This window comes from Oncorhynchus nerka, linkage group LG1, assembly GCF_034236695.1.
Source record: "Oncorhynchus nerka isolate Pitt River linkage group LG1, Oner_Uvic_2.0, whole genome shotgun sequence".
Classification (NCBI taxonomy): Eukaryota; Metazoa; Chordata; class Actinopteri; order Salmoniformes; family Salmonidae; genus Oncorhynchus; species Oncorhynchus nerka.
Genome location: NC_088396.1, coordinates 58758069 through 58785162, shown reverse-complemented (window position 1 = coordinate 58785162; position 27094 = coordinate 58758069). Strand labels below are relative to the sequence as shown.

Here is a 27094-nt window from a genome sequence, read left to right as displayed (position 1 = left end):
CCAGGCATCCTCAACTGACGGGATGAGGTCAATGTCCTTCCAGGATACCCGGGCCAGGTCGATTAGAAAGGCCTGCTCACAGAAGTGTTTTAGGGAGCGTTTGACAGTGATGAGGGGTGGTCGTTTGACTGCGGCACCGTAGCGGATACAGGCAATGAGGCAGTGGTCGCTGAGATCCTGGTTGAAGACAGCGGAGGTGTATTTGGAGGGCCAGTTGGTCAGGATGACGTCTATGAGGGTGCCCTTGCTTACAGAGTTAGGGTTGTACCTGGTGGGTTCCTTGATGATTTGTGTGAGATTGAGGGCATCTAGCTTAGATTGTAGGACTGCCGGGGTGTTAAGCATATCCCAGTTTAGGTCACCTAACAGAACAAACTCTGAAGCTAGATGGGGGGCAATCAATTCACAAATGGTGTCCAGGGCACAGCTGGGAGCTGAGGGGGGTCGGTAGCAGGCGGCAACAGTGAGAGACTTATTTCTGGAGAGAGTAATTTTCAGAATTAGTAGTTCGAACTGTTTGGGTATGGACCTGGAAAGTATGACATTACTTTGCAGGCTATCTCTGCAGTAGACTGCGACTCCTCCCCCTTTGGCAGTTCTATCTTGACGGAAGATGTTATAGTTGGGTATGGAAATCTCTGAATTTTTGGTGGCCTTCCTGAGCCAGGATTCAGACACGGCAAGGACATCAGGGTTAGCAGAGTGTGCTAAAGCAGTGAGTAAAACAAACTTAGGGAGGAGGCTTCTGATGTTGACATGCATGAAACCAAGGCTTTTCGATCACAGAAGTCAACAAATGAGGGTGCCTGGGGACATGCAGGGCCTGGGTTTACCTCCACATCACCCGCGGAACAGAGAAGGAGTAGTATGATGGTGCGGCTAAGGGCTATCAAAACTGGTCGCCTAGAGCGTTGGGGACAGAGAATAAGAGGAGCAGGTTTCTGGGCATGGTAGAATATATTCAGGGCATAATGCACAGACAGGGGTATGGTGGGGTGCGGGTACGGCGGAGGTAAGCCCAGGCACTGGGTGATGATGAGAGAGGTTTTATCTCTGGACATGCTGGTTGTAATGGGTGAGGTCACCGCATATGTGGGAGGTGGGACAAAGGAGGTATCAGGGGTATGAGGAGTGGGACTAGGGGCTCCATTGTGAACTAAAACAATGATAACTAACCTGAGCAACAGTATACAAGGCATATTGACATTTGAGAGAGACATACAGCGAGGCATACATTAATCACAGGTGTTGAATTGGGAAAGCTAGCTAAAACAGTGGGTGAGACAACAGCTAATCAGCTAGCATAACAACAGCAGGTGAGATGGCATTGACTTAGGCAACTCGGCCGACAGATAAAACAAACAAGCAGAATGGAGTACCGTGATTAATGGACAGTCCAGCGTGCATCAGCTATGTAGCCAAGTGATCAGAGTCCAGGGGCAGTGGTGGATGGGGCAGGGGGGCTGGGCTGGCGAGTGTTATCCAGGTTAAAAAAACTAACAATGACTAAATAGCTTGTAGCTGGCTAGCTGGTTAGCTTCTGGAGGTTCTTGAGTGTGTTCTAAAAATAAAGATAATAGCGATTCCGTATCACATTGGGTGAGGCAGGTTTCCGGAAGGTATAAACCATTTTTTTTTAAATCGGGAAGAGAAAGTACATATGGACCACTGCGTTTTTGGAACGCGGCGATGCAGCCGGTTAGCAGGCCTGTGCTAACAAGCTAACAGATTAGCAGGCCAGGGTAAACAAGGTAGTAGTTAGCGGACCTGGGCTAAACAAGCTAGCAGTTAGCATGCCGAATTAGCAAGCAAGGAGATAGCGAGGGCTAGAGAGTTAGCCTTTGGAGGACGTCGCAATGGGGTGAGTCTGTTTATTCCTATCGATAGACCGGTCGTAGGTCAAGGTATTGTAGCCCAGGAGTATGCTAGGAGCTCTGGCCGGGCTAGCTTCAAGCTACGTGGGTGGAAACGCTAGCCAGGAGTAATCAACCAGGGTTGCTGTTTAGCTCGATAGCTAGTTGTGAAGATCCAGCTGAAGAATGTTCCGTTTGTGGTGGGAATCCGGGGGTAAAAAAATTAAATAGGTCCGTTATGCTCTGGTTAGCGTCGCGTTGTTCGAACTGGCGAGAGCTTTCCGAGCTAAAGGTTAGTTGATGACCGGTTAGCTGAAGACCGCTAGCATAGCTGGTAGTTAGCTGGCTAGCTTCAGTTGAGGGGGTCCGGTTCCGAATTAAATATAAATACTTTAGGAAAAGTAGCTACATTGGCGGGTTGCAGAAGAGTATTTGGAAGCTTAGGTTTAGCAAAATGTTTTTAAAGGACAGATGCAGAGCCTCGGTCTGACACCATTAAAGGTAATTTACCACCTTAAAACCTCTACTGACACCCCATCCCGCATGTGGGAGCGTAATCATCGCCTGACACTAATTAGCATAACGCAAGGACATAAATATCCCTAGAAAATAATCCTATTCATGAAAATCACAAATGAAATATATTGAGACACAGCTTAGCCTTTTGTTAATCACCCTGTCATCTCAGATTTTCAAAATATGCTTTACAGCCAAAGCTAGACAAGCATTTGTGTAAGTCTATCGATAGCCTAGCATAGCATTTTGTCCAGCAAAAAGCAATCAAATTAAATCATTTACCTTTGAAGAACTTCGGATGTTTTCAATGAGGAGACTCTCAGTTAGATAGCAAATGTTCAGTTTTTCCAAAAAGATTATTTGTGTAGGAGAAATCACTCCGTTTTGTTTTTTTCCAAATGAACTAATATCGACAGAAACATGGCAAACGTTGTTTAGAATCAATCCTCAAGGTGTTTTTCACATATCTATTCGATGATAAGTCATTCGTGGCAGTTTGGTTTCTCCTCTGAATCACATGGAAAAATACATGCAGCTGGAGATTGCACACCAATTTCGACGGAGGACACCAGGCGGACACCTGGTAAATGTAGTCTCTTACGGTCAATCTTCCAATGATATGCCTACAAATACGTCACAATGCTGCAGACACCTTGGGGAAACGACAGAAAGTGTAGGCTCGTTCCTGGCGCATTCACAGCCATATAAGGAGACATTGGAACACAGCGCCTCAAAAATCTGGCTTACTTCCTGTTTGAAGTTTCATCTTGGTTTCGCCTGTAGCATTAGTTCTGTGGCACTCACAGACAATATCTTTGCAGTTTTGGAAACGTCAGAGTGTTTTCTTTCCAAAGCTGTCAATTATATGCATAGTCGAGCATCTTTTCGTGACAAAATATCTTGTTTAAAACGGGAACGTTTTTCATCCAAAAATGAAATACTGCCCCCAGAGGTTCAAGAGGTTAAGATCCACAACATTTATTCCATGGGACAAAACTAGGTCCAGAGTATGACTGTGGCAGTGAGTAGGTCCAGAGACATGTTGGACAAAACACACTGAGTCGATGATGGCTCCGAAAGCCTTTTGGAGTGGGTCTGTGGACTTTTCCATGTGAATATTAAAGTCAGCAAAGATTAGAATATTATCTGCTATGACTACAAGGTCTGATAGGAATTCAGGGAACTCAGTGAGGAACGCTGTATATGGCCCAGGAAGCCTGTAAACAGTAGCTATAAAAAGTGATTAAGTAGCCTGCATAGATTATATGACTAGAAGCTCAAATGACGAAAACGTCTGTTTTTTTTGTGTAAATTGAAATGTAATATCGTAAATGGTAGCAACACCGCCGCCTTTGCGGGATGCGCAGGGGATATGGTCACAAGTGTAACCAGGAGGTGAGGCCTCATGTAACACAGTCAATTCATCAGGCTTAAACCATGTTTCAGTCAGGCCAATCACATCAAGATTATAATCAGTGATTAGTTAATTGACTATAACTGCCTTGGAAGTGAGGGATGCCCTATTTTGAGATGTGAGGTATCACGATCTCTTTCAACAAGGGCAGGAATGGAGGAGGTCTTAATTCTAGTGAGATTGCTAAAGCGAACACCGCCATGTTTAGTGTTGCCCAACCTAGGCCGAGGCACAGACAAGGTCTCAATGGGGATAGCTGAGCTGACTACACTGACTGTGCTAGTGGCAGACTCTGCTAAGCTGGCAGGCAGGCTAACAGCCTGCTGCCTGGCCTGCACTCTATTTCATTGTGGAGTTAGAGCCCTATCTATGTTAGTTGATAAGATGAGAGCACCCCTCCAGCTAGGATGGAGTCTATCACTCTTCAACAGGCCAGGCTTGGCCCAGAAAGAGTACAGCTGTGCTCTGGACACCATATGTGAACTGATTGCCCCCCATCTATCTTCAGAGCTCGTGCTCCTAGGTGACCTAAACTGGAACATGCTTAACACCCCAGCCATCCTACAATCTAACCTTGATGCCCTCAATCTCACACAAATTATCAATGAACCTACCAGGTACTTCCCCAAAGCCTTAAACACGGGCACCCTCATAGATATCATCCTAACCAACTTGCCCTCTAAATACACCTCTGCTGTCTTCAACCAAGATCTCAGCGATCACTGCCTCATTGCCTGCATCCGTAATGGGTCAGCGGTCAAACAACCTCCACTCATCACTGTAAAACGCTCCCTGAAACACTTCAGCGAGCAGGCCTTTCTAATCGACCTGGCCGGGGTATCCTGGAAGGATATTGATCTCATCCCGTCAGTAGAGGATGCCTGGATATTTTTTTTAAATGCCTTCCTAACCATCTTAAATAAACATGCCCCATTCAGAAAATTTAGAACCAGGAACAGATATAGCCCTTGGTTCTCCCCAGACCTGACTGCCCTTAACCAACACAAAAACATCCTATGGCGTTCTGCATTAGCATCGAACAGCCCCCGTGATATGCAGCTGTTCAGGGAAGCTAGAAACCGTTACACACAGGCAGTTAGAAAAGCCAAGGCTAGCTTTTTCAAGCAGAAATGTGCTTCCTTCAACACTAACTCAAAAAAGTTCTGGGACACTGTGAAGTCCATGGATAATAAGAACACCTCCTCCCAGCTGCCCACTGCACTGAAGATAGGAAACACTGTCACCACTGATAAATCCACCTTAATTGAGAATTTCAATAAGCATTTTTCTACGGCTGGCCATGCTTTCCACCTGGCTACTCCTACCCCGGTCAACAGCACTGCACCCCCCACAGCAACTCGCCCAAGCCTTCCCCATTTCTCCTTCTCCCAAATCCGTTCAGCTGATGTTCTGAAAGAGCTGCAAAATCTGGACCCCTACAAATTAGTCGGGCTAGACAATCTGGACCCTTTCTTTCTAAAATTATCTGCCGAAATTGTTGCCACCCCTATTACTAGCCTGTTTAACCTCTCTTTCGTGTCGTCTGAGATTCCCAAAGATTGGAAAGCAGCTGCGGTCATCCCCCTCTTCAAAGGGCGGGACACTCTTGACCCAACATGCTACAGACCTATATCTATCCTACCATGCCTTTCTAAGGTCTTCGAAAGCCAAGTCAACAAACAGATTACCGACCATTTCGAATCTCACCATACCTTCTCTGCTATGCAATCTGGTTTCAGAGCTGGTCATGGGTGCACCTCAGCCACGCTCAAGGTCCTAAACGATATCTTAACTGCCATCGATAAGAAACATTACTGTGCAGCCGTATTCATTGATCTGGCCAAGGCTTTCGACTCTGTCAATCACCACATCCTCATCGGCAGACTCGACAGCCTTGGTTTCTCAAATGATTGCCTCGCCTGGTTCACCAACTACTTCTCTGATAGAGTTTAGTGTGTCAAATCAGAGGGTCTGCTGTCCGGACCTCTGGCAGTCTCTATGCGGGTGCCACAGGGTTAAATTCTTGGACCGACTCTTCTCTGTATACATCAATGATGTCGCTCTTGCTGCTGGTGAGTCTCTGATCCACCTCTACGCAGACGACACCATTCTGTATACTTCTGGTCCTTCTTTGGACACTGTGTTAACAACCCTCCAGGCAAGCTTCAATGCCATACAACTCTCCTTCCGTGGCCTCCAATTGCTCTTAAATACAAATAAAACTAAATGCATGCTCTTCAACCGATCGCTACCTGCACCTTGCCCGCCTGTCCAACATCACTACTCTGGACGGCTCTGACTTAGAATACGTGGACAACTACAAATACTTAGGTGTCTAGTTAGACTGTAAACTCTCCTTCCAGACCCATATCAAACATCTCCAATCCAAAGTTAAATCTAGAATTGGCTTCCTATTTCACAACAAAGCATCCTTCACTCATGCTGCTAAACATACCCTTGTAAAACTGACCATCCTACCAATCCTCGACTTCGGCGATGTCATTTACAAAATAGCCTCCAATACCCTATTCAACAAATTGGATGGTCTATCACAGTGCAATCCGTTTTGTCACCAAAGCCCCATATACTACCCACCATTGCGACCTGTACGCTCTCGTTGGCTGGCCCTCGCTTCATACTCGTCGCCAAACCCACTGGCTCCATGTCATTTACAGGACCCTGCTAGGTAAAGTCCCCCCTTATCTCAGCTCGCTGGTCACCATAGCATCTCCCACCTGTAGCACACGCTCCAGCAGGTATATCTCTCTAGTCACCCCCAAAATCAATTCTTTCTTTGGCCGCCTCTCCTTCCAGTTCTCTGCTGCCAATGACTGGAACGAACTACATAAATCTCTGAAACTGGAAACACTTATCTCCTTCACTAGCTTTAAGCACCAACTGTCAGAGCAGCTCACAGATTACTGCACCTGTACATAGCCCACCTATAATTTAGCCCAAACAACTAACTAAGACTCCCTAAATTTTATCAGCATATCGATTGCGCAACCAGGGGTGGTAAAACCTTGGATCATTGTTACTCTAACTTCCGCGACGCATATAAGGCCCTGCCCCGCCCCCCTTTCGGGAAAGCTGACCACGACTCCATTTTGCTGATCCCTGCCTACAGGCAGAAACTAAAACAAGAGGCTCCCACGCTGAGGTCTGTCCAACGCTGGTCAGACCAAGCTGACTCCACACTCCAAGACTGCTTCCATCACGTGGACTGGGACATGTTTCGTATTGCGTCAGATGAAAATATTGACGAATACGCTGATTCGGTGTGCGAGTTCATTAGAACGTGCGTCGAAGATGTCGTTCCCATAGCAACGATAAAAACATTCCCAAACCAGAAACCGTGGATTGATGGCAGCATTCGCGTGAAACTGAAAGCGCGAACCACTGCTTTTAATCAGGGCAAGGTGTCTGGTAACATGTCCGAATATAAACAATGCAGCTATTCCCTCCGCAAGGCTATTAAACAAGCTAAGCGTCAGTACAGAGACAAAGTGGAATCTCAATTCAATGGCTCAGACACAAGAGGCATGTGGCAGGGTCTACAGTCAATCACGGACTACAAGAAACCCAGCCCAGTCACGGACCAGGATGTCTTGCTCCCAGGCAGACTAAATAACTTTTTTGCCCGCTTTGAGGACAATACAGTGCCACTGACACGGCCTGCAACGAAAACATGCAGTCTCTCCTTCACTGCAGCCGAGGTGAGTAAGACATTTAAACGTGTTAACCCTCGCAAGGCTGCAGGCCCAGACGGCATCCCCAGCCGCGCCCTCAGAGCATGCGCAGACCAGCTGGCCGGTGTGTTTACGGACATATTCAATCAATCCCTATACCAGTCTGCTGTTCCCACATGCTTCAAGAGGGCCACCATTGTTCCTGTTCCCAAGAAAGCTAAGGTAACTGAGCTAAACGACTACCGCCCGTAGCACTCACTTCCGTCATCATGAAGTGCTTTGAGAGACTAGTCAAGGACCATATCACCTCCACCCTACCTGACACCCTAGACCCACTCCAATTTGCTTACCGCCCAAATAGGTCCACAGACGATGCAATCTCAACCACACTGCACACTGCCCTAACCCACCTGGACAAGAGGAATACCTATGTGAGAATGCTGTTCATCGACTACAGCTCGGCATTCAACACCATAGTACCCTCCAAACTCGTCATCAAGCTCGAGACCCTGGGTCTCGACCCCGCCCTGTGCAACTGGGTACTGGACTTCCTGATGGGCCGCCCCCAGGTGGTGAGGGTAGGCAACAACATCTCCTCCCGCTGATCCTCAACACGGGGCCCCACAAGGGTGCGTTCTGAGCCCTCTCCTGTACTCCCTGTTCACCCATGACTGCGTGGCCACGCACGCCTCCAACTCAATCATCAAGTTTGCGGACGACACAACAGTGGTAGGCTTGATTACCAACAACGACGAGACGGCCTACAAGGAGGAGGTGAGGGCCCTCGGAGTGTGGTGTCAGGAAAATAACCTCACACTCAACGTCAACAAAACTAAGGAGATGATTGTGGACTTCAGGAAACAGCAGAGGGAACACCCCCCTATCCACATCGATGGAACAGTAGTGGAGAGGGTAGCAAGTTTTAAGTTCCTCGGCATACACATCACAGACAAACTGAATTGGTCCACTCACACTGACAGCGTCGTGAAGAAGGCGCAGCAGCGCCTCTTCAACCTCAGGAGGCTGAAGAAATTCGGCTTGTCACCAAAAGCACTCACAATCTTCTACAGATGCACAATCGAGAGCATCCTGGATGGCTGTATCACCGCCTGGTACGGCAACTGCTCCGCCCTCAACCGTAAGGCTCTCCAGAGGGTAGTGAGGTCTGCACAACGCATCACCGGGGGCAAACTACCTGCCCTCCAGGACACCTACACCACCCGATGTTACAGGAAGGCCATAAAGATCACCAAGGACATCAACCACCCGAACCACTGCCTGTTCACCCCGCTATCATCCAGAAGGCGAGGTCAGTACAGGTGCATCAAAGCTGGGACCGAGAGACTGAAAAACAGCTTCTATCTCAAGGCCATCAGACTGTTAAACAGCCACCACTAACATTGAGTGGCTGCTGCCAACACACTGTCATTGACACTGACCCAACTCCAGCCACTTTAATAATGGGAATTGATGGGAAATGATGTAAATATATCACTAGCCACTTTAAACAATGCTACCTTATATAATGTTACTTACCCTACATTATTCATCTCATATGCATACGTATATACTGTACTCTACATCATCGACTGCATCCTTATGTAATACATGTATCACTAGCCACTTTAACTATGCCACTTTGTTTACTTTGTCTACATACTCATCTCATATGTATATACTGTACTCGATACCATCTACTGTATGCTGCTCTGTACCATCACTCATTCATATATCCTTATGTACATATTCCTTATCCCCTTACACTGTGTATAAGACAGTAGTTTTGGAATTGTTAGTTAGATTACTTGTTGGTTATCACTGCATTGTCGGAACTAGAAGCACAAGCATTTCGCTACACTCGCATTAACATCTGCTAACCATGTGTATGTGACAAATAAAATTTGATTTGATTTGATTGTTTAACTCTTCCCTACATGTATTTAATTAATTAGTTAATTAATTTTGCTCCTTTGCATCCCATTATTTTTATTTCTACTTTGCACAGTCTTCCACTGCAAATCTACCATTCCAGTGTTTTACTTGCTATATTGTATTTACTTCGCCACCATGGCCTTTTTTTGCCTTTACCTCCCTTATCTCACCTCATTTGCTCACATCGTATATAGACTTGCCAGAGACAAATACTTGATGCCGACACATCTTTTTAGCTGACCATACAGACCATCCAGACTATCAAAACTACCCACACTTTCCAGACTACCCAGACTACCCAAACCATCCAGACTACCCAAACCATCCAGACTACCCAAACCATCCAGACTACCCAAACCATCCAGACTACCCAGACCATCCAGACTACCCAGACCATCCAGACTACCCAAACCATCCAGACTATCCAGACTACCCAAACCATCCAGACAACCCAAACCATCCAGACTATCCAGACTACCCAAACCATCCAGACTACCCAAACCATCCAGACTACCCAAACCATCCAGACCATCCAGACTACCCAAACCATCCAGACTACCCAAACCATCCAGACTACCCAAACCATCCAGACAACCCAAACCATCCAGACTACCCAGACCATCCAGACTACCCAAACCATCTAGACTACCCAGACCATCCAGACTACCCAGACCATCCAGACTACCCAAACCATCCAGACTACCCAGACCATCCAGACTACCCAAACCATCCAGACTACCCAGACCATCCAGACTACCCAAACCATCCAGACTACCCAAACCATCCAGACTATCCAGACTACCCAAACCATCCAGACTACCCAAACCATCCAGACTACCCAAACCATCCAGACTATCCAGACTACCCAAACCATCCAGACTACCCAAACCATCCAGACCATCCAGACTACCCAAACCATCCAGACTATCCAGACTACCCAAACCATCCAGACTATCCAGACTACCCAAACCATCCAGACTACCCAAACCATCCAGACTACCCAAACCATCCAGACTACCCAAACCATCCAGACTATCCAGACTACCCAAACCATCCAGACTATCCAGACTACCCAAACCATCCAGACTACCCAAACCATCCAGACTACCCAAACCATCCAGACTATCCAGACTACCCAAACCATCCAGAATACCCAAACCATCCAGACTATCCAGACTACCCAAACCATCCAGACTATCCAGACTACCCAAACCATCCAGACTATCCAGACTACCCAAACCATCCAGACTACCCAAACCATCCAGACCGTCCAGACTATCCAAACAACCCAAACCATCCAGACTATCCAGACTACCCAAACCATCCAGACTATCCAGACTACCCAAACCATCCAGACTACCCAAACCATCCAGACTATCCAGACTACCAAACCATCCAGCCCATCCATTCTATGCAGACCATCCAGACTACCCAAACCATCCAGACATTCCAGACTACCCAAACCATCCAGACATTCCAGACCATCCAAACCATCCAGACATTCCAGACTACCCAAACCATCCAGACATTCCAGACTACCCAAACCATCCAAACCATCCAGACTACCCAAAACATCCAGACAATTCAGACGACCCAAAACATCCAGACATCCCAGAACATCCAAAACACCTAGACCATCCAGACTACCCAAACCGTCCAGACTACCAAAAACATCCAGACTACCCAAAACATCCAGACCATCCAGATTATCACGACAACCCAAACCATCCAGACCATCCAGACTACCCAAACCATCCAGAATACCCAGACCATCCAGACTACCCAGACCATCCAGACTACCCAAACCATCCAGAATACCCAGACCATCCAGACTACCCAAACAATCCAGAATACCCAGACCATCCAGACATTCCAGAATACCCAAACCAATCCAGAATACCCAAACAATCCAGACTACCCAAACCATCCAGAAATCACAGACCATCCAGACAAATCAGACCATCCAGACCACCCAGACTACACAAACCACCCAGACTACCCAAACCACCCAGACTACACAAACCACCCAGACTACCCAAACCACCCAGACTACACAAACCACCCAGACTACCCAAACCACCCAGACTACCCAAACCACCCAGACTACCCAAACCATCCAGACTACACAAACCACCCAGACTACCAAAACCATCCAGACTACCCAAACCACCCAGACTACCCAAACCATCCAGACTACACAAACCACCCAGACTACCCAAACCACCCAGACTACACAAACCACCCAGACTACCCAAACCACCCAGACTACCCAAACCATCCAGACTACCCAAACCACCCAGACTACACAAACCACCCAGACTACCCAAACCACCCAGACTACCCAAACCATCCAGACTACACAAACCACCCAGACTACCAAAACCATCCAGACTACACAAACCACCCAGACTACCCAAACCATCCAGACTACACAAACCACCCAGACTACCCAAACCATCCAGACTACACAAACCATCCAGACTACCCAAACCATCCAGACATTCCAGACTACCCAAACCACCCAGACTATCCAGGCCATCCAACCTATCCAGACTACCCAAACCATCCAGAATACCCAAACCATCCAGACTACCCAAACCATCCAGACTACCCAAACCATCCAGACTACCCAAACCATCCAGACTACCCAAACCATCCAGAATACCCAGACCATCCAGACTACCCAAACCATCCAGACTACCCAAACTATCCAGACAACCCAGACTATCCAGACTAAAAAAACATCCAGACCATCCAGACTACCAAGACCATCCAGACCATCAATACTATCCAGATGAATCTGACTACCCAGACAGTTCAGACCATCCAAACTATCCCGACTATCAAGACATCCGGAATACCCAGACCATCCAGACTACCCAAACCATCCAGAAGATCCAGAATATCCAAACCATCCAGACTACCCAGACAATCCAGACTAAACAAACATTCAGACCATCCAGCCAAGCAAGACCATCCAGACTATCCAGACTACCCAAACCATACAGAATACCCAGACCATCCAGACTACCCAAACCATCCAGACAACCCAGACCATCCAGACTAAAACACCATCCACATTATCCAGACTACCCAAACCATCCAGACAACCCAGACCATCCAGACTAAAACACCATCCACATTATCCAGACTACCCAAACCATCCAGACTACCCAACCATCCAGACAAACCAAAACATCCAGACCATCCAGACTACCCAAACCATAGAGACTATTTGACCATCCAGACTACCCAAACCATCCAGAATAAGCAGACATTCCAGACTACCCAAATCATAGACTATTCGACCACCCAGACTACCCAAACCATCCACATTATCCAGACTACCCAAACCATAGAGACTATTCAGACATTCCAGACTAACCAAACCATAGTGACTATTCAGACCATCCAGACAACCCAAACCATCCAGAATAAGCAGACATTCCAGACTACCCAAACCACCCAGACTATCCAGACTATCCAGACCATCCATACTATCCAGACTACCCAAATCATAGACTATTCGACCATCCAGACTACCAAAACCACCCAGACTATCCAGACTACCCAAACCATCCAGAATACCCAGACCATCCAGACTACCCAAACCATCCAGAATACCCAAACCATCCAGACTACCAAGACCATAGAGACTATTTGACCATCCAGAATACGCAGACCATCCAGATTACCCAAACCATCCAGAATACCCAGACCATCCAGACTACCAAGACCATAGAGACTATTTGACCATCCAGACTACCCAAACCATCCAGACTATCCAGACTACCAAACCATCCAGCCCATCCATTCTATGCAGACCATCCAGACTACCCAAACCATAGAGACTATTCAGACCATCCAGACTACCAAAACCATCCAGAATAAGCAGACATTCCAGACTACCCAAACCATCCAGAAAACCCAGACCACCCAGACTACCCAAACCATCCGGAATACCCAGACCATCCAGACTACCCAAACCATCCAGACTACCCAAACCATCCAGAATTCCCAAACCATCCAGAATTCCCAAACCATCCAGAATTCCCAAACCATCCAGACCATCAATACTATCCAGATTAATTTGACTACCCAGACAGTTCAGACCATCCAGACTATCGCGACTATCAAGACATTCGGAATACCCAGACCATCCAGTCTACCAAAACCATCCAGACCATCCAGACTACCTAAACCATCCAGACTACCCAGACCATCTAGACTAAAAAACCATCCACACTATCCAGACTACCCAAACCATCCAGACTACCCAGACAATCCAGACTACCCAAACCATAGAGACTATTCGACCATCCAGACTACCCAAACCATCCAGAATAAGCAGACATTCCAGACTACCCAAACCATCCAGACTATCCAGACTACCAAACCATCCAGCCCATCCATTCTATGCAGACCATCCAGACTACCCAAACCATAGTGACTATTCAGACCATCCAGACTACCCAAACCATCCAGAATAAGCATACATTCCAGACTACCCAAACCATCCAGACTACCCAAAACATCCAGACCATCCAGACATCCCAGACCATCCAAAACACCTAGACCATCCAGACTACCCAAACCGTCCAGACTACCCAAAACATCCAGATTATCACGACAACCCAAACCATCCAGACTACCCAAACCATCCAGACTATCCAGACTACCCAAACCATCCAGACATTCCAGAATACCCAAACCATCCAGACATTCCAGAATACCCAAACCAATCCAGAATACCCAACCCATCCAGACTACCCAAACCATCCAGAAATCCCAGACCATCCAGACTATCCAGACAAATCAGACCATCCAGACCAGCAAGACTACCCAAACCATACAGACTACACAAACCACCCAGACTATCCAGGCCATCCAGACCACCCAGACTACCAAAACCATCCAGACTACACAAACCACCCAGACTATCCAGGCCATCCAGACAATCCAGACTACCCAAACCATCCAGACTACCCAGACCATCCAGAATACCCAAACCATCCAGAATACCCAAACCATCCAGAATACCCAAACCATCCAGAATACCCAAACCATCCAGACAACCCAAACCATCCAGACTAAAAAACCATCAACACTATCCAGACTACCCCAACTATCCAGATCATCCACACCACCCAACCAAACAGACTACCCAGACCAACCAGACAAACCAGAACATCCTTACCATCCAGACTATCCAGATTACCCAAACCATAGAGACTATTCAGACAATCCAGACTGTCCAGACTAACCAAACCATCCAGACTACCCAAACCATCCAGACATTGCAGACTACCCAAACCATCTTAACTATCCAGACCATCCAGACAACCCAAACCATCCAGACTACCTGAACCATCCAGACTACCTGAACCATCCAGACTACCCAAACCATCCAGACCATCCAGACTACCTGAACCATCCAGACTACCAAAACCATACAGACTACCAAAACCATACAGACTACCCAGACCATTCAGACAACCAAGTAATACAGACGGTCCACACTTTCCAGACCACCCAGACTACCCAAACCATCTACACTATCAAGACGATTCAGACCACCCAAACCATCCAGACTAAAAAAACATCCACACTATCCAGACCACCCAAACCATCCAGACTACCCAGGCCATACAGACTATCCAGACAAACCAAAATATCCAGAACATCCAGACTACCCAAACCATCCAGACTACACAAACCATCCAGACTATCCAGACTACCCAAACCATCCAGACTACCCAAACCATCCAGAATACCCAGACCATCCAGACTATCCAGACTACCCAAACCATCCAGACTATCCAGACTACCCAAACCATCCAGACTATCCAGACTACCCAAACCATCCAGACTACCCAAACCATCCAGAATACCCAGACCATCCGGAATAACAAGACCATCCAGACTACCCAAACCATCCAGAATTCCCAAACCATCCAGACCATCAATACTATCCAGATGAATCTGACTAGCCAGACAGTTCAGACCATCCCGACTATCAAGACGATCCAGACTACCCAACATCCAGACTACACACCCAGACCCCTCAGACCATCCAGACTATCCAAACCACCCAGACAACTCAGACCATCCAGTCTACCCAGACTATCCAGACAACCCAAACCATCCAGACTACCCAAACCATCCAGACTACCCAAAACATGCAGAATACCCATAGTCCAAGTTCAACCTTTCCCCCAATGCCTTGAGATGGATGAAATCATACCTTGAAGGCAGAACTCAGTGTGTCAGAGTGAGCAATGAGCTGTCGCCCACTCTTAGCTATGATGTGGGCGTGCCCCAAGGGTCAATACTGGGACCCCTCCTGTTCAGCCTGTACATTAATGATCTGCCTTCTGTCTGTACTGGGTCTGAAGTTCAAGTGTATGCAGATGATACAGTGATATATGTGCAAAGAGCAAACAACAAGCTGCACAAGAACTCACTACTGTAATGGTCCAGGTTACAAAGTGGCTCAGTGACTCGTGTTTGCATCTCAACGTGAAAAAAACTGTTTGCATGTTCTTCACAAAGAGGGCAACAGATGCTACTGAGCCAGATGTCTATGTGTCAGGGGAGACGCTCCAGGTGGTATCTGATTTGGTCTTGGCCATAGTGGTGTTTGGAGTGTGACTGTTTGAGGTTGTGGACAGGTGTCTTTTATACTGATAACAAGTTCAAACAGGTAACGAGTGGAGGAGAGGAGCCTCTTAACAAAGTTACAGGTTACAGGTGCCAGAAATCTTGCTTGTTTGTAGGTGACCAAATACTTATTTTCCACCATAATTTGCAAATAAATTCATAAAAAATCCTAATTGTATTTTCTGGATTTTTTCTTCTAATCTTGTCTGTCATAGTTGAAGTGTACCTATGATGAAAATTACAGGCCTCTCTCATCTTTTTAAGTGGGAGAACTTGCACAATTGGTGGCTGACTAAATACTTTTTTGCCCCACTGTATATCCACTGTAAAACGAGTCCTATATCGACATAACCTGAAAGGCCGCACAGCAAGGAAGAAGCCACTGCTCCAAAACCGCCATAAAAAAGCCAGACTACGGTTTGCAACTGCACATGGGGACAAAGATTGTACTTTTTGGAGATATGTCCTCTGGTCTGATGAAACAAGAATATAACTGTTTGGCCATAATGACCATTGTTATGTTTGGAGGAAAAGGGGGGAGTTGTAAGCGAAGGAACACCATCCCAACCGTGAAGCATGTGGGTGGCAGCATCATCAGGAAGTTAAAGCTTGGTCACAAATGGGTTTTCCAAATGGACAATGACCCCAAGCATACTTCCAACGTTGTGGCAAAATGGCTTAAGGACAACCAAGTCAAGGTATTGGAGTGGCCATCACAAAGCCCTGACCTCAATCCTATAGAACATGTGTGGGCAGAACTGAAAACGTGTGCGAGCAAGGAGGCCTTCAAACCTGACTCAGTTACACCAGCTCTGTCAGAAATGGGCCAAAATTCACCCCAACTTATTGTGGGAAGCTTGTGGAAGGCTACCCGAAATGTTTGACCCAAGTTAAATAATTTAAAGGCAATGCTACCAAATACTAAATGAGTGCATGTACACTTCTGACCCACTGGGAATGTGATGAAATAAATAATTATCTCTAGTATTATTCTGACATTTCACATTCTTAAAATAAAGTGGTGATCCTAACTGACCTAAAACAGGCAATTTTTTACTAGGATTAAATGTGTTGTGTTGTTATTTGTTTCTATTATTATTCTGCATTGCTGGGAAGGGTCAGTAAGCATTTCACCGTTAGTCTACACTTGATTAATCAGGTGTTCAGTCTCCAAGTACAAACATTATCATGTGATAAAAGTATTGTATTTATTAAGAAAGCATGTTGTGAAAATAATGACAACAAACCATAGACACATGAATCTTTACACAAACAGAATGTCCTCAAAATATCTCCAGGATGACAGATGTCACCATTCATCAGAACAGTCTGTCAGAAAGTTGTTTGGTTTCCTCCCTGCAGTAGCCAGTCCCCAGGGTGTTGCTTGGTTGTCGCTCTGCAGTAGCCAGTCCCCAGGGTGTTGCTTGGTTGCCTCCGTGCAGTAGCCAGTCCCCAGGGTGTTGCTTGGTTGTCGCTCTGCAGTAGCCAGTCCCCAGGGTGTTGCTTGGTTGCCTCCGTGCAGTAGCCAGTCCCCAGGGTGTTGCTTGGTTGTCGCTCTGCAGTAGCCAGTCCCCAGGGTGTTGCTTGGTTGCCTCCGTGCAGTAGCCAGTCCCCAGGGTGTTGCTTGGTTGTCGCTCTGCAGTAGCCAGTCCCCAGGGTGTTGCTTGGTTGCCTCCGTGCAGTAGCCAGTCCCCAGGGTGTTGCTTGGTTGCCTCCCTGCAGTAGCCAGTCCCCAGGGTGTTGCTTGGTTGCCTCCCTGCAGTAGCCAGTCCCCAGGGTGTTGCCTCCTTGCAGTTGCCAGTCCTCAGTGTTCATACAATACATATTACAAGGCTTCTTTCCTTTTGTTCTGTTGTCTTCAGACAGTAACATGTTAATATGTCGTTAGTCTGGAGGTTCATCTGAAACATCTTCAGTATCTTCCCACACATGACCCATGTACCCAGAGCAAGAGGCTCTATCTGGGGCCCAATAATATTAACTTACATAACTCTGTACATACTTACAGCAGGCTGTTGCCTGGGCCAACAGGATGCACTATGGATACAGAGGAGTGGTCTTAACATAGCAGGTATGATGGATGACGGTAGAGGAACAACTGCAACCTCTCACTCATTAGAGAAGTCTTCTGAGAGAATCATGTAATATGTCACCGCCTGGCCCTCATCAGACCCCATGTCTCCATGTGATCTGTGAGCTTTTTATTCATAATATCTTCAGCAAAAATACCTCCCGATTCCACTAGATACAAACAATGAAAGAGTATTCATGTTTCAGCCACACAGAGAGAAGGGCTATGCTCCAAATGTTTAAAGTGTGAACGTGTTCACATCCCTCCACTGATTAGAAAGGAAATGACTGGTATAACAAATATGGTGGAAACTCCCAGTACAATGCTTTTAGATTTGTGGGAAGTAGTGAACAAGCGCACACTTCAGGAGATATTGGGACGTGCACAAGGGCTAATCATTCAACCTGACCTCCTCCTCTGCCAACCAGCTGCCTCACATCAACACAAGTAAAATCAGACATCTGGGAATACTTAAGGCCTCATTTAAAACATGTGGCAAGTTTATCATGTTAAATTCAAATGATGTTATTTGCCAGAGTATCAACTGATTACATGAAGTCTGAAACAATTAGTGTTGGAATAATATATTACATATTTTATACGTTAAAGGTCTCTGTTTTGGACTGTTTCAACAGTTATTTTTGGAATGGTCTGCTGAGACCAAGGAGGACATGAAATGTGTCTTCAACTCTTCATGCCTTGAAGTACCAATAAGTGTATGATATAAAAGTGTAACATAACATTGTTAAAGGAACCCAATGAACAATCAGTCCCTCCCATCTCCTCCACAGTGTTGGCATTAGCCTGCTCCTCCAGTCCCCTGCCTGCTCCTCCAGTCCCATCTAGTCCCCTGCCTGCTCCTCCAGTCCCATCTAGTCCCCTGCCTGCTCCTCCAGTCCCCTGTCTGCTCCTCCAGTCCCCTGCCTGCTCCTCCAGTCCCCTGCCTGCTTCCCCAGTCCCCTGCCTGCTCCTCCAGTCCCATCTAGTCCCCTGCCTGCTCCTCCAGTCCCATCTAGTCCCCTGCCTGCTCCTCCAGTCCCCTGTCTGCTCCTCCAGTCCCCTGCCTGCTCCTCCAGTCCCCTGCCTGCTCCTCCAGTCCCATCTAGTCCCCTGCCTGCTCCTCCAGTCCCCTGCCTGCTCCTCCAGTCCCATCTAGTCCCCTGCCTGCTCCTCCAGTCCCATCTAGTCCCCTGCCTGCTCCTCCAGTCCCCTGCCTGCTCCTCCAGTCCCATCTAGTCCCCTGCCTGCTCCTCCAGTCCCATCTAGTCCCCTGCCTGCTCCTCCAGTCCCCTGTCTGCTCCTCCAGTCCCCTGCCTGCACCTCCAGTCCCCTGCCTGCTCCTCCAGTCCCATCTAGTCCCCTGCCTGCTCCTCCAGTCCCATCTAGTCCCCTGCCTGCTCCTCCAGTCCCATCTAGTCCCCTGCCTGCTCCTCCAGTCCCATCACTATTCTGAATGTACAGTCCCACCAAGACCATCACTATTCTGACTGTACAGCCCCACCAAGACCATCACTATTCTGACTGTACAGCCCCACCAAGACCATCACTATTCTGAATGTACAGCCCCATCACTATTCTGAATGTACAACCCCACCAAGACCCATCACTATTCTGACTGTACAGCCCCACCAAGACCATCACTATTCTGACTGTACAGCCCCACCAAGACCATCACTATTCTGACTGTACAGCCCCACCAAGACCCATCACTATTCTGACTGTACAGACCCATCACTATTCTGACTGTACAGCCCCATCACAATTCTGACTGTACAGCCCCATCACTATTCTGAATGTACAGCCCCACCAAGACCATCACTATTCTGACTGTACAGCCCCACCAAGACCATCACTATTCTGACTATACAGCCCCACCAAGGCCCATCACTATTCTGAATGTACAGACCCACCAAGAACCATCACTATTCTGACTGTACAGCCCCACCACTATTCTGACTGTACAGCCCCACCACTATTCTGACTGTACAGCCCCACCAAGACCACCACTATTCTGACTGTACAGCCCCACCACTATTCTGACTGTACAGCCCCACCAAGACCATCACTATTCTGACTGTACAGCCCCATCACTATTCTGACTGTACAGCCCCACCAAGACCCATCACTATTCTGACTGTACAGCCCCACCAAGACCCATCACTATTCTGACTGTACAGCCCCACCAAGACCATCACTATTCTGACTGTACAGCCCCACCACTATTCTGACTGTACAACCCCACCAAGACCCATCACTATTCTGACTGTACAGCCCCACCAAGACCATCACTATTCTGACTGTACAGCCCCACCACTATTCTGACTGTACAACCCCACCAAGACCATCACTATTCTGACTGTACAACCCCACCACTATTCTGACTGTACAACCCCACCAAGACCCATCACTATTCTGACTGTACAGCCCCACCAAGACCCATCACTATTCTGACTGTACAGCCCCACCAAGACCATCACTATTCTGACTGTACAGCCCCACCACTATTCTGACTGTACAGCCCCACCACTATTCTGACTGTACAGCCCCACCACTATTCTGACTGTACAGCCCCACCAAGACCATCACTATTCTGACTGTACAGCCCCACCACTATTCTGACTGTACAGCCCCACCACTATTCTGACTGTACAACCCCACCACTATTCTGACTGTACAACCCCACCACTATTCTGACTGTACAGCCCCACCACTATTCTGACTGTACAACCCCACCACTATTCTGACTGTACAGCCCCACCACTATTCTGACTGTACAGCCCCACCAAGACCCATCACTATTCTGCTGGGACTCAAACAGGGACACCAAGAGTTTTCTGCTGTGTGGTCCATAGTCCATTTCTGCTGTGTGGTCCATAGTCCATTTCTGCTGTGTGGTCCATAGTCCATTTCTGCTGTGTGGTCCATAGTCCATTTCTGCTGTGTGGTCCATAGTCCATTTCTGCTGTGTGGTCCATAGTCCATTTCTCATTCTCTGAGCGGCTCTCCCTCCTCCTCCTCCTCTGTTTACATGTTACATAGACGGGGTCCAGGTGTTTACATCTTGTTGACATGTTGTTGTTTACATATTGTAGGCCACATAAATGGGGTCCAGCTGGTCAGCCAGGAAGCCATCCCGTAAGTGCATCCTCTGTTTCTCTCCTCTTGAGTTGATAGGTATAACCCCTGGATCCACCACCACCACTACACCCACTATCAGGTAGTGGTCCTCCAGAACCACGTTAGTCACCAGGGGAACTAGGTCCAGAGCCTCCTGCTCTGACCCAGACAGCTCCACTACTACCACCAGGAGGTTGGTCCACGTGAACACAGCACTGAGACAGGGAGGAGAGACGGGGAAAGGGGAAGGCAGGGGAGAGACAGGGAGGAGAGAAGTTCAGATTATACCGGCAGCATTAACACTGTGAGCTCCACTACTAGCAAGTAAAAACAGAACAGAGAGGGGGAGAAACAGGGAAGGCAGGGGAGAGACAGGGGAAAGGCAGGGGAGAGACAGGGAAGGCAGGGGAGAGACAGGGGGAAGGCAGGGGAGAGACAGGGGAAAGGCAGGGGAGAAACAGGGAAGGCAGGGGAGAGAGACGGGGAAGGCAGGGGAGAGACAGGGGAAAGGCAGGGGAGAGACAGGGAAGGCAGGGGAGAGACAGGGAAAGGCAGGGGAGAAACAGGGAAGGCAGGGGAGAGACAGGGGAAAGGCAGGGGAGAAACAGGGAAGGCAGGGGAGAGAGACAGGGGAAAGGCAGGGGAGAAACAGGGGAAAGGCAGGGGAGAAACAGGGAAGGCAGGGGAGAGAGACGGGGGAAGGCAGGGGAGAGAAATGGGGGAAAGGCAGGGGAGAGACAGGGGACGAAAGCAGGGAAGAGAGACGGGGAAAGGCAGGGGAGAGAGACGGGGAAAGGGGAAGGCAGGGAAGACAGGAGTTCAGTGGTCTGATATAGAACTGATCAAGTTTGACCTTACACACATAATTTTCGAATACATGCTACACAACACCTGACATTGAAAGATATCACGAGTCTCTGAGTTAATCTGTATATTGTGTGTAGATGTGGGACTATAGAGTCCCCTGTGTGTAGATGTGGGACTATAGAGTCCCCTGTGTGTAGATGTGGGACTATAGAGTCTCCTGTGTGTAGATGTGGGACTAGAGTCCCCTGTGTGTAGATGTGGGACTAGAGTCTCCTGTGTGTAGATGTGGGACTATAGAGTCCCCTGTGTGTAGATGTGGGACTATAGAGTCTCCTGTGTGTAGATGTGGGACTAGAGTCCCCTGTGTGTAGATGTGGGACTAGAGTCTCCTGTGTGTAGATGTGGGACTAGAGAGTCTCCTGTGTGTAGATGTGGGACTAGAGTCTCCTGTGTGTAGATGTGGGACTAGAGTCTCCTGTGTGTAGATGTGGGACTATAGAGTCTCCTGTGTGTAAATGTGGGACTATAGAGTCCCCTGTGTGTAGATGTGGGTCTATAGAGTCCCCTGTGTGTAGATGTGGGACTATAGAGTCCCCTGTGTGTAGATGTGGGTCTATAGAGTCCCCTGTGTGTAGATGTGGGACTAGCGTCTCCTGTGTGTAGATGTGGGACTAGAGTCTCCTGTGTGTAGATGTGGGACTATAGAGTCTCCTATGTGTAGATGTGGGACTAGAGTCCCCTGTGTGTAGATGTGGGACTATAGAGTCTCCTGTGTGTAGATGTGGGACTATAGAGTCCCCTGTGTGTAGATGTGGGACTATAGAGTCTCCTGTGTGTAGATGTGGGACTATAGAGTCCCCTGTGTGTAGATGTGGGACTATAGAGTCTCCTGTGTGTAGATGTGGGACTATAGAGTCTCCTGTGTGTAGATGTGGGACTATAGAGTCTCCTGTGTGTAAACGTGAGACTAGAGTCTCCTGTGTGTAGATGTGGGACTATAGAGTCTCCTGTGTGCAGATGTGGGACTACAGATATGTGGGTATAGATTAATGTGCCTCACCATTCAGCGATGCTCTTGTGTGAGCGGATAACAGATGTCTCGATGTCGATGGGATGATACCTCATCCCTCTCAGCTCCAATGTCTCATCCAGAGACCCCACCACATAGAGAGCATCGTGACGTTCTGCAACACAGGTTAGCAACGTCCAATAAGAACTAAATATTACACAGCATTTCAAAAACTACTTCCTGACTCGGTGCCGGCGTCCCCTGTATAGAGCCTCATTATTGTTGTGTTACTTGAAATTATAACTTTTTATTTTAGTCCACCTGGTAAATATTTTCTTAACTCTTCTTGAACTGCGCTGTTAGTTAAGGGCTTGTAAGTACCGGTAAGCATTTCACTATAAAGTCTACACTTGATGTAGCCTCCAGTATTTATGCTGCAGTAGTTTATGTGTCGGGGGGCTAGGGTCAGTTTGTTATATCTGGAGTACTTCTCCTGTCCTATTCGGTGTCCTGTGTGAATCTAAGTGTGCGTTCTCTAATTCCCTCCTTCTCTCTTTCTTTCTCTCTCTCGGAGGACCTGAGCCCTAGGACCATGCCCCAGGACTACCTGACATGACTCCTTGCTGTCCCCAGTCCACCTGGCCATGCTGCTGCTCCAGCTTCAACTTCCACCTGACTGTGCTGCTGCTCCAGTTTCAACTGTTCTGCCTTATTATTATTCGACCATGCTGGTCATTTATGAACATTTGAACATCTTGGCCATGTTCTGTTATAATCTCCACCCGGCACAGCCAGAAGAGGACTGGCCACCCCACATAGCCTGGTTTCCTCTCTACGTTTCTTCCTAGGTTTTGGCCTTTCTAGGGAGTTTTTCCTAGCCACCGTGCTTCTACACCTGCATTGCTTGCTGTTTGGGGTTTTAGGCTGGGTTTCTGTACAGCACTTTGAGATATCAGCTGATGTACGAAGGGCTTTATAAATCAATTTGATTTGATTTGATGTATTAGGCGCACGTGACAAAGAAAGTTTGATATGATTTGAATGGTGTCCGAGTACAGTAGGTGTTGGTATAGGAGTCTCTTCTCATTAATCTAGAATAGTGTTGGAGCAGGTTAACGTCAGTAGGTGTTGGTATAGGAGTCTCTTCTCAGTAATCTAGAATAGTGTTGGAGCAGGTTAACGTCAGTAGGTGTCATTGTTAACGTCAGTAGGGGTCATTGTTAACGTCAGTAGGGGTCATTGTTAACGTGCTTTGTATCTCAAAGTGCTGTACAGAAACCCAGCCTAAAACCCCAAACAGCAAACAATGCAGGTGTAAAAGCACGTTAACAATGACCCCCAGTAGGTAACTCTCCTCTAGGTAAACCTTTACTAGTCCTGTATTAGTCGTGCTTCTACACCTGCATTGCTTGCTGTTTGGGGTTTTAGGCTGGGTTTCTGTACAGCACTTTGAGATATCAGCTGATGTACGAAGGGCTATATAAATACATTTGATTTGATTAATTTAACAGACCTTTACTAGTCCTGTGTTAACAGACCTTTACTAGTCCTGTACTAACAGACCTTTACTAGTCCTGTATTACTAGTCCTGTATTACCAGACCTTTACTAGTCCTGTGTTAACAGACCTTTACTAGTCCTGTATTAACAGACCTTTACTAGTCCTGTACTAACAGACCTCTACTAGTCCTGTGTTAACAGACCTTTACTAGTCCTGTGTTAACAGACCTTTACTAGTCCTGTATTAGAGGACTGATATAGCAGTCTGTAACTCTGGGACTGATATAGCAGTCTGTAACTCTGGGACTGATATAGCAGTCTGTAACTCTGGGACTGATATAGCAGTCTGTAACTCTGGGACTGATATAGCAGTCTGTAACTCTGGGACTGATATAGCAGTCTGTAACTCTGGGCCTGATATAGCAGTCTGTAACACTGGGCCTTTACTAGTCCTGTATTAGAGGACTGATATAGCAGTCTGTAACTCTGGGCCTTTACTAGTCCTGTATTAGAGGACTGATATAGCAGTCTGTAACTCTGGGCCTGATATAGCAGTCTGTAACACTGGGCCTTTACTAGTCCTGTATTAGAGGACTGATATAGCAGTCTGTAACACTGGGACTGATATAGCAGTCTGTAACTCTGGGCCTGATATAGCAGTCTGTAACTCTGGGCCTTTACTAGTCCTGTATTAGAGGACTGATATAGCAGTCTGTAACTCTGGGACTGATATAGCAGTCTAACTCTGGGCCTGATATAGCAGTCTGTAACACTGGGCCTTTACTAGTCCTGTATTAGTGGACTGATATAGCAGTCTGTAACTCTGGGCCTTTACTAGTCCTGTATTAGAGGACTGATATAGCAGTCTGTAACTCTGGGCCTTTACTAGTCCTGTATTAGAGGACTGATATAGCAGTCTGTAACTCTGGGCCTGATATAGCAGTCTGTAACTCTGGGCCTGATATAGCAGTCTGTAACTCTGGGCCTTTACTAGTCCTGTATTAGAGGACTGATATAGCAGTCTGTAACTCTGGGACTGATATAGCAGTCTGTAACTCTGGGCCTTTACTAGTCCTGTATTAGTGGACTGATATAGCAGTCTGTAACACTGGGCCTTTACTAGTCCTGTATTAGAGGACTGATATAGCAGTCTGTAACTCTGGGCCTTTACTAGTCCTGTATTAGAGGACTGATATAGCAGTCTGTAACACTGGGACTGATATAGCAGTCTGTAACTCTGGGCCTGATATAGCAGTCTGTAACACTGGGCCTTTACTAGTCCTGTATTAGTGGACTGATATAGCAGTCTGTAACTCTGGGCCTTTACTAGTCCTGTATTAGAGGACTGATATTGCAGTCTGTAACTCTGGGACTGATATAGCAGTCTGTAACTCTGGGCCTTTACTAGTCCTGTATTAGTGGACTGATATAGCAGTCTGTAACTCTGGGCCTTTACTAGTCCTGTATTAGAGGACTGATATAGCAGTCTGTAACTCTGGGCCTTTACTAGTCCTGTATTAGAGGACTGATATAGCAGTCTGTAACTCTGGGCCTTTACTAGTCCTGTATTAGAGGACTGATATAGCAGTCTGTAACACTGGGACTGATATAGCAGTCTGTAACTCTGGGCCTGATATAGCAGTCTGTAACACTGGGCCTTTACTAGTCCTGTATTAGTGGACTGATATAGCAGTCTAACACTGGGACTGATATAGCAGTCTGTAACACTGGGCCTTTACTAGTCCTGTATTAGTGGACTGATATAGCAGTCTGTAACTCTGGGCCTGATATAGCAGTCTGTAACTCTGGGACTGATATAGCAGTCTGTAACACTGGGCCTTTACTAGTCCTGTATTAGAGGACTGATATAGCAGTCTGTAACTCTGGGCCTTTACTAGTCCTGTATTAGAGGACTGATATAGCAGTCTGTAACTCTGGGACTGATATAGCAGTCTGTAACTCTGGGCCTTTACTAGTCCTGTATTAGAGGACTGATATAGCAGTCTGTAACACTGGGCCTTTACTAGTCCTGTATTAGAGGACTGATGTTGCCGTCTAACTCTGGGCCTTTACTAGTCCTGTATTAGAGGACTGATGTTGCAGTCTAACTCTGGGCCTTTACTAGTCCTGTATTAGAGGACTGATGTTGCCGTCTATAGTGTGGGCAAAAATAAATAAAAATAATAATAACCCGCTTCCTGTTTTAAATTTTGCCAGGGAAAAAATATTGCAAAACTGGTATCGTTCCGACCTTACTTGTGGCATCACCACTTGGTAAGGCAACTGCAAGGCACCATACCGCGACGGCGCTAAAGAGGCTATTGTATATGGCCTGTACATCACTGGGCAGAGCGCCCTGCCATCCAGGATCTCTATACCAGGCGGTGTGAGTGGAAGGCCCATTGTCAAAGACTCCAGCCACCCAAGTCATAGACTGTTCTCTCTGCTACCGCAGGGCAAGCCGTAAAGATGCACCAAATCTGGAACCGACTAGACCCTGAACAACCTTCTCTAGCGCAAGCCATAA

General features: G+C 47.2%; 1 protein-coding gene across 1 annotated transcript in view; it reads right to left on the bottom strand.

The window, feature by feature from the left end:
- Positions 1-17253: 17253 nt before the first annotated feature.
- Positions 17254-27094, bottom strand: part of dip2a (disco-interacting protein 2 homolog A) — a 299931-nt gene continuing 290090 nt past the window's right edge. The window contains exons 36-37 of the mRNA XM_065019803.1: positions 23120-23243; positions 17254-21467 (exon numbers count right to left, since the gene is read on the bottom strand). Of these exons, the coding sequence (XP_064875875.1) occupies positions 21215-21467; positions 23120-23243 (377 nt within the window). The 3' untranslated portion in view covers positions 17254-21214. The remainder of the gene's footprint in view (positions 21468-23119; positions 23244-27094) is intronic.